Source organism: Diabrotica virgifera, chromosome 4 (genome assembly GCF_917563875.1).
Source record: "Diabrotica virgifera virgifera chromosome 4, PGI_DIABVI_V3a".
Lineage (NCBI taxonomy): Eukaryota > Metazoa > Arthropoda > Insecta > Coleoptera > Chrysomelidae > Diabrotica > Diabrotica virgifera.
The window spans coordinates 102,617,979-102,639,861 of NC_065446.1; the positions used below are offsets into that span (position 1 = coordinate 102,617,979).

At 33.5% G+C, this 21,883-nt stretch overlaps 1 protein-coding gene across 2 annotated transcripts in view; it reads right to left on the reverse strand.

The window, feature by feature from the left end:
• The window catches only part of LOC114326701 (zinc finger protein 521), a 109,996-nt gene that overhangs the window by 11,491 nt on the left and 76,622 nt on the right, over positions 1-21,883 (reverse strand). Inside the window, exons 4-6 of one of the 2 annotated variants that reach the window (XM_028275118.2) lie at positions 15,076-15,210; positions 10,087-10,414; positions 7,539-7,969 (exon numbers count right to left, since the gene is read on the reverse strand). In XM_028275118.2, the coding sequence (XP_028130919.1) occupies positions 7,539-7,969; positions 10,087-10,414; positions 15,076-15,210 (894 nt within the window). The remainder of the gene's footprint in view (positions 1-7,538; positions 7,970-10,086; positions 10,415-15,075; positions 15,211-21,883) is intronic. The other variant, XM_028275119.2, reaches the window with a different exon arrangement.

Consider the following 21,883-nt stretch of genomic DNA (forward strand, 5'->3'; position numbering starts at 1 on the left):
TCTGCTATGAAGGATTTATAAGAGGACGAAGCTCTGATGATGGCATGTTATGTGTTGAAAGTACTTAGCTGATTATTAAAAAAATTTTTACACACTTTCAATTTCTTTGAGAACATACACCTGTTTGCCGGTTTGACCCAGAATTATTATAGGCCAATTACATTGCTAATTTATATTATAATATAATTAAAAATAAAAAAATGTATACCATTTTTATTCAGTTGCAATGCGAAGGCAAAACAATCTTATTTTTCACTTAGAATACGGAGCGCAGTCCAGCACTCTTAATCGACGATTTTCGACTCTTATTGTGAGTCTCATCGGAGAGACGTAGACCTGTTGCTCCATACTCTAAGTGACCAACAACGAGAGTTCATCCCCCACACCGCAACTGACGTGAATGGATTAGGTGACTAGCGTCATCTGGCAATTGAAAGGTAAAGTTTTCAATCCTAATAGCGACATTAATAATCTTGAAAAATATTACAAATATTACTAAAAGATTTTTAAATTGAAAACTTTACCTTATAATATAATTATGTATATTATACAATTAATAGTATGAGTGTAGTATACAATATTATTTCTGGTATTATCTATAACTGATTGTAGGAATACTCAGAGAATATAATCGGTAACTATCAAAGCAGATTCAGGCCAAATAGAGCCACCACAGATAAGATATTCATACCAACAAGGATACAGGAAAAAGCTTATGAATACGACATAAAACTATAGTTATAATATGTATATTATTTTATTACAGACTCTAAACAAGCTTTTGATAGTGTGAAAAGAAAGTCCAGAGTCAAGGAAATACAAAATTATTCGAGAAAATATTATCTACAATGGAAAGCGAAAAAAGGGAAGACTTAGAACGGGATAGTTGGATGACGTGGAAGAAGACCTGGCCACTATGAATGTAAGACAGCGAAGGAGGACACAAGAGAGGTCCAGAATCGTAGTATCAGGTTCCAGAATCGTATTTTTAGGACGGCATAAAGAAGTTGGAAAACCTCTGGAATCATTGTATTGAGCTAAAGGAGATTATATTGAATAAAATAAAAGAATTTTCTAGAAAGAAATGTTTTTCATTTCAAAGGAAGTTACTTTATCAGACCATCTATCTATACCCTGTTTTTAAACTAGGAGGAGTAAACTTAAAAGTCAGATTCACACCCAATAATGTCACTAGGAAAGTTCTAGATTCACTAGAATCACTAGTCTCATCTTCCTTTTTGTTTGAACATGTCGGCCTTCGACGGCAATCCATACATATTATATTATACTAATACGTCACTAAAGAGTTCTAAGAACGTTTTAAAAAGAGTTTTTTATGTTCTATTCCTTCTCGACTTTTGGAGTAAATTCTTTATTGTTTGTTGTAAATACTATTCGAGATATTATTTATTTCTACAACATTGAATGTTGTATAAATAGTAGGTTTTTGTAATTAGCAGTTCAGTTGTGAATTTGAAAACGTCGGAGTACTTTGATATGTAGCGGTCGCGGTATATTTTTGAATTTGTAATTATGTAGATAAAGTAACGAGCGATCCACAATTATTGGGATCAAAGCTAGCCGTGCAAAAAATTACGTATGTCTTGTTTTAATCTGAATTTATATCATTGTTTTATCAATTAATTTTGATTAACATTATAAAACATAAAAAATCAGTCAAAGCCTAACACAGAACTTTAATCAGAAATAAAAAGAATTAACAAAATTATAAGTAACAATAATAAATAAAATCAAACAAACTACATAACCTAACTTTTCTTGTTAAGTTGACGTATACTGCAAAGTTGACGTAAACTGGAAAGTATATCTGAATTAAGAATAGACATGTGCTGTATAGCTGTCTCTGTCGTTCAAAGCCACCTATGGTGACAATAATTTTGGATCACACGTTATTAGATTTAGTGTAATAAATAAATTAGATATCGTAGTTTGTAAAATAAAGGATATACATACAGTGTTTTTTACTTGTTTAGAATTGAAAAGCTTAGGGGAAAGGTTCATTATTGGAGGTTGGCTTCAATGCAAAGAACACACACTGGGGCTCTAGAATCACTACTACTAAGGAAAAGGAGCTTTTGTTAGCCATTAAAGAACAGAGGTGTGAAGCACTATCAACTGGTAGACCAACCTACTGGCCTACGGATAGAAACAAGACCCCTGATTTAATAGACTTCTTTATTATTAAGAATATTTCAACTAATTTCATAGACATTGATGACTGTTGGGACTTAAATTCTGATCATTCCCCTATAGTACTAACCATGAGTGACAGGATTATTAAAAAACAAAGTAACCCCACATTAACAAATAAATGGACGGATTGTGTAAGTTTTAAGCTGAGCCTTGAAGAGAGAATAAATCTAAGTGTACCAATACAAAACGCAGAGCAATTAGATAAAGAAGCAGAATTGTTGGTGAACAATATCCAGCAAGCAGCATGGGAAAACACTCCTACGCTGAAACCTAGGCTAAAAGGAAACAATTATTCAAAGGAAATAAGGAACATGATAATTGAAAAAAGAAAACTGAGAAGAATTTGGCAACAAACAAGGTCTCCTCAAGATAAGACTAAACTAAATCGTGCAAGTCAACAACTCAAAAGAACTATCCTACAATTAAAGAATGACTCGATTAATTCTTACTTACAGGAGCTAACAAATGACGGTAGTACAGATTATTCCTTATGGAAAGCTACTAAAAGACTGAAAAGACCTATTATGCACTCTCCTATTAAACTAGAAAATGGTAACTGGGCCAGAAGTAGTGCACAAAAAGCAGAGCTATTTGCCATACATCTTGAAAATACATTCAAACCAAATGAACCTCAAGGGGATGAAGAAAGATGGGAGGAACCTGTTCAATTAGAGGAAGAAATTCGGCTAACTACGCCAAAAGAAGTGCTTGAAGAAATAAGGGAAAATATTAATCCGAAGAAAGCTCCGGGCTATGATCTAATTACGGGTGAGCTGTTGAAAAATTTTCCCCGAAGAGCTATCGTAAAATTAACCAACCTTTTTAACGGTGCATTCAGATTAAAATATGTACCAATGATATGGAAGATGGCGGAAGTCATTATGATTCCTAAACCAGGAAAACCAGCACATGAGGTTTCGTCATACAGACCGATATCTCTACTTCCTGTAATATCGAAGACGTTTGAGAAACTGCTCCTTAAGCGAATAAAAACAATTATTGAAGCAAGGAATTTGATACCGACACATCAATTCGGATTTAGAAATAAGCATTCAACAATTGACCAGGTGCACAGAATCACAAATATTATCGAAAGATCCCTAGAAGAAAAGAAAGTCTGTTCAACTGTATTCCTTGATGCTGCACAGGCTTTTGATAAAGTCTGGCATGAAGGTTTAACATACAAACTAAAATGTTTTTTACCTATACAGTACTCAAAACTTTTACAGTCATACATAAAAGAACGACATTTTAGAATTAAGCAAGAAGACTGTTTTTCAGACTTCAAGAAATTAGAGCAGGTGTTCCACAAGGCAGTGTGTTGTCCTATACCTACTATACACGTGTGATATACCTGTACTGGAAGACAACATAGTTGCCACCTTTGCTGATGATACAGGTATTCAAGCAGTAGAGACGACAAGTGAAGAGGCGACCAACAAGGTCCAAATAGCAGTTAACCAAATCTATAAGTGGACACAAAAATGGAGAATCAGGCTAAATGAAGCTAAATCTGTCCATGTTAATTTCACCAACAAAAAAATACAATATATACCAGTTATAATCAACAATATCCAAGTACCATATGCAGATACTGCTAAGTATTTGGGTATAACATTAGATGCAAAACTACGCTGGAAGGTGCACGTTACGAAAAAAAGGGAAGAACTAAATATAAGATATAAAAAAATGTATTGGCTAATTGGAAGAAACTCCATATTGTCGATGCATAATAAGTTACTAATTTACAAACAAATATTGAGACCTGTATGGACTTATGGATGCCCACTATGGGAGTGTACTAGACCAAGTAATATAACAGTAATACAAAGATTCCAGAACAAAATACTAAGAAATATTGTAGATGCTCCTTGGTATGTTACAGTGATATCCATAAGGACCTAGGAATGGAAACTGTGGATATAATCATCAAGAAGATGGCAGGAAGTCACGAGCAACGACTTCACATGCACGAGAATATTGAGGCAATCCAGCTCCTCGATACTACTGGGCAAGTTAGAAGACTGAAGAGGACAAAACCTTATGAACTAGTTTAAGTGATAGGTGATAGTGAAAAGCAGAGCATAGTGCTTGTGCGCGTTAGTGTGTATGCTAGAATAGTGCACTATCTTGTTAGGTTAGATAAGAGACGCTATGGGGTAAGCTCTTAATTTTAAGGAACAGTAATAATTTAGGTTAGATTAAAAGTGCTCATTGGTCAAGTATGACCAGATTGTAATTGTAATAATCATCATCGTAGTGATGAATATGGAAAAAAAAATTTGTTTAGAAGTAAGTTATTAAAAATAAATAAAGTCAACTAAAACTAAACATTAGTGCCTAAAAGATCATAGAAAAGTCAAGTTTTGTTACAATAGTGAAAACTAGCAGGTTGTTTTTAAGTTTATTCAATAGAAAACTTTATATAATACATATATGAAAAAATGTTTATCCGACCAATATGTTGGGCATTTTAATAAGTCCGACACGTAGAACATGTCAAATGACAGTAATTAAGTTGGTGGTAAATATCAGTCTGATTTTTGAATGAGAGTTTATTGAAAGGGTAACAAATCAATTGGAAGTTCTGTCCGACAAAATACATGGGACGTTTTCGTAGTCTGACGTTCGAAACCTGTAACCTGTCCACAATTAAAACTTCCCCTGTTCCAGTGTTCCCATACATCAAAGTTTGTCCAACTAGTAGGCCTGGATCCCGCGTACCAAAAAAAGTTTATTCATAGCCAACTGAAAATTTGCTAATAGATTAACGGTGTCTATTCGGACAAACTTTGATGTTCGGGAATACTGGAATAGGGGACTTTTAATTCTGTACGTTAGAATTGAAAGGGCGGAAGTCACCTTCAGTTTGTTTATCAAAATTAGTGCTCTTAATTTGTACACCATAATTTTAAATGCCGTTAAAATTATCAAATGATGTTGCAGCTTTAGGATTTAAAGGAATGTGGTAAAGCATGCTTTGTATTTTATTTTACAGGAACATAATCGGCGTTAAGTTGTTTTGTATTGAAATAATAAATAGTTTAGGAGTACAGCCTTTTTTGTTCTGTGGTACTATATCAATAAAAAACAGGACAGCCGCCCTTTTGGTATGATTTTATTAGGAAAAGAACGTTATAATCAGAACTTAACATTACAAAAATAATATAAAACTTAACATGAAGAATTGTTTTCGTTAACGACAACTTTATTTTTTGTTGTTTTTAAAGATTTATAGTAGGAATGGTAAATACAAGGTACCCATTCTAGCAATTCCATTAGGTGGTTACATTTTGAAATATCAATTGGAATTGAATTTTCATTATTTATTTGGTCCAATGTCTTTGGTAGGAGACCATCGAGAGAACTTCTTAGTTTCCTTTTAAAATTGACAGATTTAAAATTTTCCTGGGAAAATGTTGTTTTATAAAACATAATGCCAGGGTGGTTTCTTTCGACTTTCAAGTGCACAATTTTAGAGGATAGAAAGGGTTCATTGTCTGTGTTCCGTTTCCGACTCACAAACGGGCTTGTCGATTCTTTGCCCATTTTTTCAAAGTTAAGAAGTCACTTGTTTTCATCTCATAAACAATAAATGGTTTTAACAAACTGCAGGTCCTTATAAACTGGGCCCATTCATGAGGTACAGAAATATTCATAGTAGGCAGTCTTTTCTTCTTCCTCTCAATTAGTGTATGTATTGTGTCTGCTTCGTTGTGTGTATGCCCCTTGAGTAAATATTTATGATGAATTCTAACTACCGAGGTGTTATGGACATATACATACAAAATAAAAAAAAAATTCGGTTTTGGCCAGAGCAGGTGTCTGACCAAAATGTTACCTCTTCTGTTGTAGAAGGTAATTTTTTTAACCACGTTATTACAGCGGAAGCTATCTCATTGCCACCCTTTTTTGCAATAGACTCGTCCCACATGAAGCATGAACCTTCGGCAGTACTATCATTATAGACGGTAAAATTAAATATCCATAACTGCTTTAAATCAAACGATTTTCCATTAGTTAACATAGGTGTAGGGAGGCATTTTTGCAAATCCATCATTGCTACGACTTCTTTTAAATTCTGCTTGCATCTTATCTTATCCTGCCTTTTTAACTTGTATCTGTTATATGCGTCATTCAAATGATCTGCTTTTTTCTTTAAAATATCTTCAACATTAGGATATGCCTCTTTTCGCTTATTTTCAAAACTGTCACAGGTGTCACATGTATCAATGTTAGGGGGCTTGAAATGAAGATTGAACTCAGTAGAACCATCTTCTTTGCTCTTGGCTCAGATATTTTTGGTTGTTATTTATTATCACATTAATCTCGATAAAGAAAAAGTTACTTTTATCTATAAACCATGCAAAAACATTAGCTTATAACCTCAATATTTACACAGCTGACAGGCGGTTGTCCATAGAGATTGGACTACCGTCTTTTTAACAACCAGCGTGCCATGCAAAAAAGACTGGTGTACCACATAGGGCTTTTTGCAACAAATTTCACAGTGGACATCCGACTTGCAATTTTAGTAATATTGCCTGTACAACCACCTATTAACCACCATTCGAAAGATTACACCTTTAAGTGTATTATTGGCTGCATATCTCCATTTACTGTAAAAATGGACTACCGCCCTTTCAATTCTAACGTACAGAATTGTGGAACAGGTTACAGGTTTCGAACGTCAGACTACGAAAACGTCCCATGTATTTCGTCGGACAGAACTTCCAATTGATTTGTTACCCTTTCATGAAATTCTCATGCAAAAATCAGACTGCTATTTATCACCAACATAATTCCTATCATTTGACATGTTCTACGTGTCGGACCTATTAAAATACCCAACACTTTGGTCGGACAAACATTTTTTCATATAATATAACGTTTGCTATTTAATAAACTTAAAAACAACCTGCTAGTTTTCACAATCATAAACTTGCCAGGATGACAAGTTCTACAATTAAAATTACGTTCCACAATTAAAACTTCCCCTGCTCCAGTGTTCCCATACATCAAAGTTTGTCCGAGTAGACACCGTTAAGCTATTAACAAATTTTCAGCTTGCTATTAATAAACTTTTTTTTGGTACACGGGATCCAGGCCTAAAGGAAAAACGCAGAAAACACTTAAATAACTTAAATAAACCATGAATTCTAAATGCCAATATTGTCAAAATTTCATAATTTAGTGGAGTAAACTTGCCTGCAGTTGGACCAATTACAAACAAGTATTACGGCGGCGCGGTAAATTTGAATTACTCCTAGTTTAAAAACAGGGTTTAGTAAATACCTGGAAACATCTCTAAAAACAAAACTTACCTGTTAAAATGACTCCCTCGTCTATAACACTGGGACTGACGTGCATGGAAGGCTTTCGAACTTTATAGTTGTCGTCCTGCAGCAATATAAATCCTTCAGAATCGTCGTGCACCTCCTTCGCATGCTTCTGGAAATCATCCAGCGTCTTAGTAGTAACAAAACAAATGTCGCAGTAGAAGTCCACAAGACAACTGACGTAAACATGGTCCTTGTAGTCTTCCATATTCTCGAAAATCCTTCCACATGGGCAGTGTACAGGGAACTGTAACATGGAATGGTCCAGGTCAACGTGGGTGCAAAAATCTTCGTGAAAACTGAACATGAACTTGCAGATGGTGCATTTGAAGTTTTGGTACAGTCTGGTTTTGACTTCGCTACGGTGTTTGAGATTGCTAAGCTTCGTAATGGAGTCGAGTGGGGAGCTTTGACATCTAAAAAGAAGTATTATGTGTAAGGCAACAATTTTAAGAATAAATATTAACAATAACAAAGAATTAAAATACAGAAATGAAATTATTAAGAATGTTTGTCGTTCACTACCATGAAGGAAATTTTCACCTCTAACACCTCACCCTACCTCTAAAAATCCGACTTCTCAAATGTTATGTATTTCCGGTTTTGTTATATGGAATGGAGACGTGGACAATGACCGCAACATTAATGAAGAAAGCAGACGCCTTCGAAACGTGGGTGTACCGACGAATATTACGTATATATTAACCCGAGCTAAATCTACTGTAGATTTTCTATTTTTAATAATGCCATACTCTGTATTAGAGTATGGACTCGATTCATACAGGTTCTTTGAACCGCAAATTGGAATATTTTCCTAGCGGTGCCTTTTGGTATTGTCATACCTGGGTTAAACAGAGAATTTGAATCGAGTCGACATTAATTTCACTTATTCCACGTTAGAGGGCGTTCTAACCATACTGCGGTATAAATAGTTTTATTTTATACCGAGAAACTACGGACGTGTTGGTGTAAATTTGTCTTCTGCAGAGCCTCCTTGACAACTGGTAGACCTAGAAATAGTACTATCGGGTATGGCAGGAGACAAATTTAAATCAAAACGAAACCGTAAATTTTCTATTTTTAATAATGCCATACTCTGTATTAGAGTACAAAGACTCGATTCATACAGGTTCTCTGAACCGCAAATTGGAATATTTTCCTAGCGATGCCTTTTGGTATTGTCATACTTGGGTTAAACAGAGAACTTGAATCGAGTCGACATTCATTTAAATATACCTTGTATAATCTATTAACGGTATTATTTATACAGGGTGTAACAAAAATACAGGTCATAAATTTAATCACATATTCTGGGACCAAAAATAGTTCCATTGAACCTAACTTACCTTAGTACAAATGTGCACATAAAAAAAGTTACAGCCCTTTGAAGTTACAAAATGTAAATCGATTTGTTCCAATATATCGAAAACTATTGGAGATTTTTTTATTGAAAATGAACATGTGGCATTCTCATGGCAGTAGTATCTTAAGAAAAAATTATAGTAAAATTTAGACACCCCATAAACATTTTATGGGGGTTTGGTTCCTTTAAACCCCCCCAAACTTTTGTGTACGTTCCAATTTAATTATTATTGTAGTACCATTAGTTAAACACAATGCTTTAAAAACTTCTTTGCCTCTTTGTACTTTTTCGAAAAGTCAGTATTTATCGAGATATTTTGCATATTTGTCAAATCCACCACATATTTGTATATGGCTAAGTACGATTATGGAGACTTGATATTAATAGGAAAATTTATTTATGATTTACATTTTTAGGTATATTTTGAACCATATTAAAAAAGAAGCCACATCTCGATAAAAGGTGCCTTATCGAAAAAATACAAAGAAGCAAAAAAGTTTTAAAAACACTGTGTTTAACTAATGGTATCGCAGTAATAGTTTAATTGGAACGTACACAACCATTTGGGAGGTTTAAAGGAACAAAACCCCCATAAAATCTCTATGTAAACATATTAGAAAAGAAGCCGCAACTCGATAAAAACTGCTTTGTCGAAAAAATACTAGGAACCAAAAAAGTTTTAAAAATATTGAATTTAACTAATAGTATCACAATAATAATTTAATTGGAACGTACACAAAAGTTTGGGTGGGTTTAAGGGAACCAAACCCCCATAACATTTTTATGGGGTGCAGAAATTTCACTATAATTTTCCTTTAAGATATTCCTCCCATAAAAATACCACATGTCCATTTTCAATAAAAAATCTCTAATAGTTTTCGATATATTGGAAAATATCGATTTTCATTTTGTAACTTCAAAGGGCTGTAACTTTTTTTATGTGCATATTTGTACTAAGGTAAGTTAGGTTAATTCGAACTATTTTTGGTCCCAGAATAGGTCAATTAATTTATGACCTGTATTTTTGTTACACCCTGTATGTATTAGGTGAGGTTAGGAGTTGTCAACAACTAGTCGCCGACAGATATCCGCGAAAGCACTTACTGTAACGTGACGTATGACATTATAACGTGACGTATAACAATTTAAAATATTTATTCTATCTCTTACCTTGAAATATGTCTTGTAAATGTAGATCTATCAGTAAACGTAATCATACAGTTGTAACAAGTGAAAACTGGGAACCATATTCTCAAAGCCCTCAAGTGGGACAACAACCCCTTAAGATTCTGATGTGGTACGTTGTGACAAGCGCAAGTTAAAGACTTGTGCATGTTAACCATGGCCTTGCATTTTTCGATGTAGCTTATCTCGATTTTGGATAGCTCTTCTGAAGAAATGGGGGTCGCGCTGGTCTGTAACAGTTTTAATCCCATGGCGAAGAGAATCTTTTGTTGATCCGAATTGGGTTCTTGGTGTACCTCTCCGTTCGTCAAAGCTGAAAAATAAATTATTGCATTAATTAATGTGTGGTATGAAACAGAAAAGTAACACAGATACAGATTACAGTTAATTACTGTATATATTGTCAAAAAGAAAAGGCCTACATTTCATTTGTTTTACGTTCAACTACATAGCAGTTTAGGGCTACACAAAGTAAAGCAGTGCGAAAGTGTGATGCATTCGTGAACAATCAAAACCTAGCCAAAGTGAAGAAGCAAATTATTCAGAATAAAATTACAGAGTAACTAGAGATCTGAAAGTCAAACAAAGCTTATTTTCATGTGTTTCTTATTTGAAAACTCTGGACACATTATGACGCAATGATTAGGACATTTGGGCGTGCGAAAGGCAATCGTATTTTGATGTATGTGCCTCATTTCACTTTAAAAAGGCACCTGGGCCCAGAGCACGCCAAATAGAATTCTATTTTGCTGACGTCACAGAATATAATTTCATAATGGGAGAATCGACGGTTGCTAGGCAACGTGACGTCACTAAAATAGAATTCTATTTTGCGTGCTCCCACTGCTGCTGGTCACGTGTCAAATGATGTTATGCGTCGTCGGTTGACAAGTTATGTCAAGTTACTTCAAAGCGTCATATGTCAAGTCAAGTCATCATGTCAAAATATCACACATTACGCCAAAAAGTGATAGATAACGTGAAAATTTTCACAAATGTATAGTTTTTGTCATAAAATGTAATCACAAAGGATCAAATTTTATTGCGAAAAAATAACTATTGAATAAGGGTTAGGAAAAATTATGGATAAATTGAATTAAATCGGACAAAGTCGTGCAGTATTTTAGAGAGTTTATAATAAAAACTTTAATTTGACTTCCAAAATCTGATCTAAGAATCAGAATGCCTGCAAAGATAAGAAGCACTCCATGCTGACAGGTTGCGTTTCACCTTCCTGATAACTCGTCGTTGTGATAGTACCAGAGGAACTGCAAGTAGGTCAAAGGCTGAATGTCTCTAAGGCCCTATGGTTTATAGTGTAAGGTGGTAACGATATATCCTGGTAGTTCTGAGAGTCAAAGGGTTTAAAACAATGTGCCTTTACTAGATGATCGTATTTTGTAAATCCTTGTCAGCAGACCAGATATTTAAACAAATGAACATGAGTAGAATAGTGTTTTTGAGGTTGGAATTGGGAGCTGTATGTAGACTACTTACGTACCTGGTAGAGTAGATCAATTGAGACTCAGCCCACATCTTGGGAATTCGTCTTGTCGAACTAAATTTTGGGATAAACCGATTTTTCAGTAAATGAAGATGACGATCAAGCTAATGCTCTATTTATTTCCAGAAACTGATTTTCTTTACAAAGATTGTTAAGTTTTATTTATTTAAAAAGATGTAAAAATATTTATATAACATGGCTGTTTGAGGTACTCTAAATGTTATATTACCTCTTTGATTTACAATAATTGGATTTATTGCATATTTTATGGAAAAAATTAGAATGTTGATTGCTTCTCTCGTATAAATACGGTATGCGGCAAAATATAGAGTACTGAAATGAGTAATTGCGTATGGCTCAAATTTGTATGTTTTATGCGCCGAACCGTACTGACTGGTTTTCGAATGTCGTTATAAAGTATGTGAATGTCGTGTTAATGTTAGGTGCTTCAGGATAGTTCTCAGTTTTGCCGAAAAAAAATTATCTAGGAGTACTATTTTCGGTCATACGAAACGGTCAAAGCTTAAAATCAACAATGGTTTCAGCAGGACGGGGCAACCTGTCACCTTAACCCTAACGGCACCTGATACGTTCATATGGGAATGCTGAAGGAGGCAGGACGATCAACCGTCAGACATTCTGGAATTGCGGACTAGAATTATAGATTGCTTTCGTGCCAGAGGGTATCTTGAACATCTGTTTTATCGGGAACGTCGTTGTGAATAATGATTGCAAGGCTATATTATCATGTATACTATACTAAATATACAGGATGTCCCCGAAAATAGTGCGTTCCTTAAAGGTATAGATATAAGGCACAATGTAGAGCAAAAAAATCTTATAACATTTTTTCTAAATTCAGCCGTTTGATCAAAAAACGAAAATACATTTTGATATGCAAACTGAAGTCTGGCAACAACGTGTAATTCAAAGACAGTCACAATAGTAGGTTTGTAGGTCAGTAGTTGTATCTGGTGGGTAAAATAATGTAAATATCAACCAAACCTTCTGCAGGGGTCTAGTGTTTACATTTTTCACCCTGTCCGTGGTCGTCCCCTCACATCAAACAAACTAAGAATTTGGTTTGTTTGATGTTACTGACATAATTGGTTATCTAGTTTTATTCTGTACCAAAAGAACGGGTATTCCTTATTTCTTAACAAGTATGTATTTAGGGTAATTAACAAAAATTATATCCCTGCCATTTCGTTCGATGCAATCCGTAACTGCACGCCGGGGTTTGTCCTAGTTGGGTCAGAGAGAGCAGCATATGTGCCTCCTGATGAGAGACTAATAAGTTTCGAAACCGGTAGGGGTGCTTGCAGCACTCTCTGATTGAACTGGAATAATGATGCGGCTGTGGTTTCGTGTTGCAACGAAATTGAAAATGGTACGAAGGGAACCATTCTCGTTGGAACTTTACCGCGCTGAGCAGATGGGACGTGAATTATAAATTGTAAAATTCCCTCATCTTCCTTAGTCTCAGCATCCGTTATGGCTTGCAAATTGTAGAAGCCTCGGAGGTGTTACCAGAGAAGGTTCCCATTGTTTTCAGTCTGGTAGGATGTAGAATGACATTTTTGGATGTTGTTTTATGTGCTATTAGATTGAAAACTTAGTTTTTTTTTAATATTATATCCTTTACTTTGTAAAGGATACAGAATGGGTAAAGTATGCAATATTTTATGAGCTACCTAGAACACTAAATGAAGAGGCCTATAAATTTCTTGTAAAATAAAGTAAGTTATCAATCGAAGTAGCACAGAAAACGACAATAAATATCGTTACCATACCACCCGATTGACAACAGGTGGAATACTTTCTTTGGTTACACCTCCTGAGATTTTCAAAATTTATAAATCAAACAGGATGCCGAGGAAATTAAAATGAGAGAATTTTAAATAATTCACAACTCATCTGCTCAGCGTGGTAAGTTCCAACAAGAAAGATTCCTTAATACTCATACAAAAGAGTAAATGAATTAAAAATGTATAAACATTTTCAATTTCTTTGCAACACGAAAATGCAGCAGCTGCATAATACTCTGGTTAAATCGGAGAGTGCAGAAAGAGTCTATACCGGTTTCGGAGGTCTTTTCCCCCTCATCAGTAGTTCCATATCCTCTTCTCTCCGACTTATCCACGTATCATACTTTGGGCCTTTCCGAATTGCAAAGAAAGAAATGTCACGGATGAACTACAGCCATCTACCGAAAAACAAAGTAAATTATCAATCGAAGTAGCAAATCTTACAAAAGTTAAATCTTTCTTGTTGGAACTTACCACGCTGAGCAGATGAGTTGTGAACTATTTAAAATTCTCTCATCTTCATTTCCTCGGCATCCTGTTTGATTTATAAATTTTGAAAATCTCAGGAGGTGTAACCAAAGAAAGTATTCCACCTGTTGTCAATCTGGTGGTATGGAGACGATATTTATTGTCGTTTCCTGTGCTACTTCGATTGATAACTTACTTTGTTTTTCGTTAGATGGCTCTAGTTCATCCGTGACATTTCTTTCTTTGCAATTCGGAAAGGCCCAAAGTATGATACGTGGATAAGTCGGAGAGAAGAGGATATGGGACTACTGATGAGGGGGAAAAGACCTCCGAAACCGGTATAGACTCTTCCTGCACTCTCCGATTTAACCAGAGTATTATGCAGCTGCTGCATTTTCGTGTTGCAAAAAATTGAAAATGTTTATACATTCTTGTAAAATGTTTTGCCGGTACTTCTTGAAGTGCCTTTGCAAACACGACGTGAAATGTGGTTTCGTCATGACGGCGACGGAGCTCCAGATCTGTGAAAAATCTTCTGGATACCACGTTTAAAATTATTCCATATTTCAATAGATTTCAAAAAAAACATTAGGTACGTACAAATAATTTTTCCTAGGCGCATTTACATTTTAGGAATTGAACCATAGTTACTTAAGTAAAAGTTGTAGTTTATGTAAAATTTCGAGCCCTAATTATAAAACTTTAATTAATTCAAATAATAGCAAAAATTCCACATTATTAAGGCAACAAATGATTATTTTGCAGGTAGGTACCTACCGATGTCAACAACCCCAAAAATCACACCTCAAATAGTAAATAAACAAGGGGTTCCATTAGGTTAAATTTTCAACAGTCACAACAAGTTCTTCTACGCCACGTTGCCATGTCATTTAAATTCATGAAAATAAAAATTCACTTATATGGAGAACAATGTAATTTTTTTCTTGGAAACGGTTAACTTTAGAAAAAAATGTTATAGGACTTTTTTGTTCTAAATTGTGTATTATATACATACCTTAAAGGAACGCCCTATTTTCGGGGACACCCTGTATAAATAATCATAACCATTTCAATTTTCATTTCAGTACTGTTTATTTTGCCGCATACTGTATTAATTTAGAATGCGTACAAAAAACACATGATCAATATAATATAAATATGGAATAAAAGAAAATCGGTAAAAAAGTAACCTACCGTCACTTGTAATAGGCGTAACAACAGAAATGTTATTATGAAGACCATGCTGCATCTTTTCATGCTTTCTCTTATTTCCTGCGCTACTAAACAGTTTGCCACACACGCCACACGTTCTATTATTAGCAGGAACACCTACATAAATACACAAAATAAAATAAAAAACGTGCAAATAAAAGCAAAATATTAGTATAAGAAAACAAAAAGATTAGATATAAAGCACTCTAAAAATGAGGTAAAGCGTAATGTGGGTTGGTTATTTTTACATACACACACCCAAACTTATACGGAATCATCTGATATTTCTTACTATTTCGTGCAAATTAAAAAAAAACAAACACACAAAGTCAAACAATATTTATTTTAAAGCAATTTAGTAACAAATACATAACAACTAAATAAAACAATAAAGTATTTAACAACCAAATTGAAAGTAGTTGTTTTGAAGTCAATAGCATACAAAATTTCAATGTAAAACGAATAATGTTTAAATTGTTTTTATTTTTTTTGTATGTTGTGGTAGTCAGTGTTTTAACCTCTAGTCCTTATGCAAGCTTCAGTTTGCGTGGGCTCGCTCCTAATCAAATTATCAACATTTTGTTGTGGTAGGTTGCTCCATCCTTTAAGAGCAGCTTGTACTAGCCGTGCGGTGTTTTGTGGATTATTCCCGCGAGCTCTAATTTTTCTACAACAAATTGAAGAGTCTCAAATGCAGAATTCCCCATTAAAATGGCAAATAGTTATTTAAATCTGAGACTCTTCGTGTTGAAAGTTCTTTCTGGTACATCCTTAATCTGCGACTTTTACAACTTATAAGACCGGAGACGACGAATATAGAAAACAAAAAGGACTGCTTGCAATCACATTCCGTTTTCATTCGTCTAGGAAAAGGACAGAAGAAGAACTTTCTAGTACTCAAATCTGAGTATTTATTTATCTATTTACTTTTCTAATTTTTCTTTTAATCATACCCCACAAATATTCTATAGGATTAAGCTCGGGTGAGCAAGCAGGCCACTCCAAACAAGGGATACCTTCTGCTTCAATGAGGTCTGTAGTCACTCTAATGGTATGTAGAGGTCCATTATCGTGCAATAAAATTTTCTCCTGTTGCACCTCTCCAGAGCCTGGCTACAGGTTATCAACATACCTGTGAGCAGTTAAAGTTGATTGGATGAAAATTAAAGGAGTTTTTTACGGATCACAATTCCTCTCCAGAACATTACACTTCCCCTTGTATATTTGTGAACAGATCTGACAGTTTTTGTTCTTGCTTGTCTTCCTCGACCTCTAAGTACACGATTTCATGGGTCATCTGATTTTACACAAATCCTGACTTTCTTTGAAAATAGCACATTTTGTCAATTTCGAATGTCCCAGTTTTGGTGGTGAAGACACCAATTTAGGCGATCAATCTTGTGCTGCCTGGATAACTCGGGAACCCATAACTGTCTTTTGCTATATACTTCTTGGTACGAACTCTTCTTCTTATCGTTTCAACTGAAACAGTTACACCTGTAGCTTCCAAAAGCTGCCTTTGGAGCTGCAGGTGAGAAATGGTTGGGTGTCTTCCAGCTGATTGGACAATTAAACGATCTTGGAGAGCCGTTATTACTTTTGGCGACTTTCCCTTGCTTTATTTTTGAGCTTTCCTAGTGCCTGTTACCTAGCATAGGTTTTGGACAGAACGCCTTGTATTACGCCTAGCTCTACAGCTATGTTCCTCTGAGAACATTACTATCTCCACAAGACCAATAATCTTTCTTCGTTGTAAGTTCTATAACCCCACATCAGGCATATTTTCGTTTTTGGACGCAAAAGTTAGTTTATTTATTTTCGTTAAATTTGCAACTCAAGCAAATAACCTATACTGTACTTAGCTGTACTATCCGATTGTCTTATATATTTGTTTATTTTCAATAAAAATCTTTATTCTTCGCAATAATAACAAGTTTTTTCAAAAGAAATAATTTGTACAGTAAGGGAAAACCCCTTACTGTATAATATAATATGTATCGAAAAATGTATATAATTTTAAGTAATTTAGGTTGTTACACAAAGATATTGTTTCTAAATATGCAAACAAAACGAAGGTTGATTAACGCAGTTTTGTTTATGTAACCTCGTAGAGGCTCACGTATAGTTTACTTTTCAAAATCCAAATTGTAAGGAGATATAAATAGCCCACAGAGGAATTATCAAAATGATTATAGTATTGTTATTATCAAGATCGTTACTATGCTAGTGAGCCGTCCTACGAGAAGGGTGCCCTGAAGGACCACCCCGCGTAACAACATCTTAGTAACCTTATGTTGATTGATGTTGTAAACCGTAAAAAAAGTTATAAAGTTAGAGTCAGTGTTTCAACTCGACATTCCAACCCTGCAAGATTATCATGGAAATCTACCAACGTAGCACCAACGTAACAAATTATTACTTTGAAATACATGGTGATTCCATATAAGTTTGGGTGTGTAATTTGTATTCATTAATAAGACAGCTTGTTTCATTTAGGTTCAGAGATGATCCACCATCCCCATACGTCCATTTCGGTATCTCCAGACCTTTTCAGTGTTGCTATATGAACAGCTCTGAATCGAAACGAAACGAAACCAAGCTGTCTATTTTGACTGTTATTTCTACTAAATTACTAAATTTGTTATTTCTAACTGTTTCTTAACTCATGTTCTAACAAACGGATTAACGTTTACCAAATAGACCAGGGCGCATCTGTAAAAATATTAGTACATTTGGACGTTGAGAGGTGACTCAAATTTTTTTGCAGAAATTGCTTGAAAATAACTCAATTAATAATATTTGAGTTATCCTCCCTCTCAAAAAGGTCCGGAACATTGTTTAAATAATCAAAATGTCAAAAAATGAAGGAAAAATTCGATTTTTTTCTTCGTTTTTTGATTATAACTTTAAGAGTATTCATTTCCGAGAAAAGTTGTATTTACATAAAAGTTGTGTAATTAAATTTCCGACAATATAGAGTTGGTTGAAAATACAGTTAAATAATACTGTAAATTTCATTAAGATCGGTTCAATAGATTTTGCAAAATAAATTTTGCAATCCAGCTTTCGCAAAAAAAATTCGTTTTTTCAAACTGGTACAGGACTGAAAATAAAGCAGATAGCAAGTTGAAATTTTTTTTGCTTATAGAAGTGTACTGTACCTTTCATTTTCAATTTGCAAAACTAAAATCGATTAACCACCACGGCGTCAGGAATTTTTTTAAATAAACATTAATTATTGGTGTTGCGCGCAGGACACCGGATAGTTTGCTCTGATTGGGCATTCCAATGACCTTTGATAATTATTGATACATTTTAATTTTTATTACATTTCGATATAAATAAATAAATTTGTTTATTGCAAAATAAAAACACATACTCTATCCTTTGAAATAACACTTTTTTTAGCAAAAACTTTCTTTGTTCATATATTTTAACTTGAGAATAAATGTTTATTATTTTTAAACATATACAATTGCTTAAACAATATTTCACAAACAATAATAAAATTAGTTTGATTTTTGTGGAATTAAAATATTAAAATACAACAAAATATAGAGTAAGAAAATAATATATTAGATGAAAATTGGAAGAAATTTTGGTGGAAATCAACTTCATGTGAATCGAACACCGCTGTCCTGCGCGTAGCACCAATAATTAATGTGTATTTAAAAAAATTCCTGACGCCGTGGTAGTTAATCGATTTTAATTTTGCAAATTGCAAATGAAAGGTACTGTACACTTCTATAGGCAAAAAAAATTTCAACTTGCTATCTGCGTTATTTTCAGTCCTGTAAAATTTTTAAAAAATGAATTGTTTTTGCGAAAGCTGGATTGCAGAATTTATTTTTCAAAATCTATTGAACCGATCTTAATGAAATTTACAGAATTGTTTTACTGTATCATAAAGTTTTTCTGGGTAAAATATGAAGGTCATAAGTGTAGCATAAATGGCTGAAAAACGTAAAATGCGAATACTTGTTTTTGTATGGTTTTTTTCGCAAATATTGCTATATTGCAACAAGGGTGACTATTTTTTCAACTTTTAACTAATTTTATGTTGTAGGAAATTTAATTACGCAACTTTTATGTCAGCACATCTTTTCTGGGAAATGAATACTTTTAAAGTTATAATCAAAAAACGAAGAAAAAAATCGAATTTTTCCTTCATTTTTTGACATTTTAATTATTTAAACAATGTTCCGGACCTTTTTGAGAGGGAGGATAACTTAAATATTATTATTTGAGTTATTTTCAAGCAATTTCTGCAAAAAAATTTGAGTCACCTCTCAACGTCCATCTCAAAACAGATGGGCCCTGGACTAAAACGCCATTTTGTCCATGTTTTCAAAAAGGACAATTTTTATTTTGGTAAAATTAAATATCTGAATCTGTATCCAACAGTTTTGGAGATACAATCATTTACAATTAAATTGTTAATAATAAATCATCTGACTGGTTTTTAGCATGGTACTCTCGAAAAATCGAATCTAAAAAATACAATGTTCTACGACCCTAATAGAACCTGAATTTGCTTTTTTTTTCAAAAATTTACCGAAGCTTTGTTTATAAACATTAAGAAATTAAAAAATCACCATTTAAAAGAATAAAGATTCAAGTTTTGAACAAAAGAATTTCTGAACCATTCATCTAAAAATGAGCCTTTCATGATGCACCAAAGATAGAGGGTTTAAAAGCGAATAGATTTTACTACGTATTTCAAAAGCTGAATTTACAACCTCAAATTTATAAAAGTCGCAATATCTCCGGGTCTAATCAACGAAAATTTATGTTTTCTTTTTAATTTGGGGTAATGCGGTTAGTTAATTTGTGAATTGTTTATTTAACCGAGTGATTTGTTTAAACAATTTAAAATAAATTGTTTATTTTGCAAAATTTTACTTTTATCTTAAGGGGATGGGTACGAACTTTCGGCTTCAATGCTATTTAAATGGGGATTCATTTTTTCGAATCCTGAGAAAACTAATATAGTCGAGGAAATGAAGCTGAAAAAATGGCAAAACCTCGCAATTTTTTCGTCCAGCATCGATTTGTACAAAAATTTGGGATTACGCTCATTACATCCTGTAGTTCATTTTCTATATTGAGCCATTGTACGCTTTTGGTTTTTTAAGGGTGAAAACTACTACAACTTTAATATTGTCAACATTTGGTTCTTACTAGTTACATAATGATTGCTTTATGCTTTAAGATATACTGTCATAATATTTCAACCCTTAAAACCAAACTTGTTGGACCTATATATAAAAAATTTACTTATCCTAAAAGAATAATATCGGCTTGCATCGATTTACATAAAAATTTGGGATTAGGAACATCGCACTGTACTTCATATTCTATATCATACTTAAGGGCGTTGATTATCTTTAGTTAAACTACCCCTTATTGTCAAAAATTATATAAAAACATTGTAAGCTTTAATATGGGTAAAATTTGGTTTTGATTGGTTAAATAATGATTGTTTTATACTTTAGGATATAATATCATAATATTTCAACCCTTAATAACATTACAGTTTTTATAAGTAGATATTTTAACAGATCTATACAGAAAAAAAGTAGAATTACAAAAACATTTATTTACACAAAAATACGAATTTACAAAAATGTACAAATACAAATAGTGTTTTAGACATCTTCCAGTATACGAATCGGTTCTGTTGTATTATGCATACATTGAAAATTATCCAAAAATTATCCGAATTTTTGAAAAAAAAATTCGTTTTATAAACATAGCTCCTTGATAATGAAAATCTACGCACAAGGGAATTTTACTTATTAAAAAAGCTACAATTTAGTAACATACCATTTTTTCGTATCTCCAGTATTTTCGAAGATATTTTGAAGTAAAAGGTGAAAAATGGGAAATTCCAATAAATTAATTTTTCTTAAAACTCCAATTTTTCTAAAATTATGCCTTTTATGTAGGTCAAACTTCTTGGGTGTATTGATAATACAAATATAAAAGGAATTACAGAAAGGTAAAGAGCAATTTTTAATTAGGAGGGTAGTTAGGGGGTTGTTTTCACTGATTTTTTCATAGAGAAAAGCAGGTACCGACCTTTTTTTATCATAAGTCGCTTAATTTTCAGGCTAGAAACCTTTTATTATTATTTTTTGAAAGGCATAACTGTATACTTGAAAAAATGTTATTTAAGTTTTCCTTGAAAAATGCAAAGTTTTTCCGTTTTTGACGAAAAAAGCTAACTTTTAACATGCCGTATCTCGGTTTGTATTGATCTTATAGATATTAAAGAAAAATAATTTAGTTTGTGTTATAAAAGATATAATTTTGATATCTATAGTTTTTTTGATTAAATGCATATTTTTCGCGGTATTTTCAAAAAACCCTCTAAAAAGTCGATTTTTGTTATCGAAAAACTGTTACTTTCAAGCGCGAATAACTCGAAAAATATTGTTTTACAAGAAAATGTAAAAAACATTTTTTTCTTAGAATTACTTTTTACATTGATTTACATGGTTGAAATGTAATAAAAAATTCCCGCCCCCGAGATGGGGTGCCAACCACCCCCAAGGTTTAAGCGTACAGCGGCATGATATAGAAAATGATCCTTGGACTATTCCCTACGTTCTGTGAAAATTTCAAGTAAATTCATGCTGGACGAAAAAATTGCGATTTCCTCGACTAATAAGTATTTTTGAAAAATTTAAACGCAGAATGAAAGATTACGTTATTACCGAGGGCCGAAAGTCCCTGAAAACTTCTATAATGTTTATTTTAATAAGTTACAGGGGTGAAAATTAAGAGA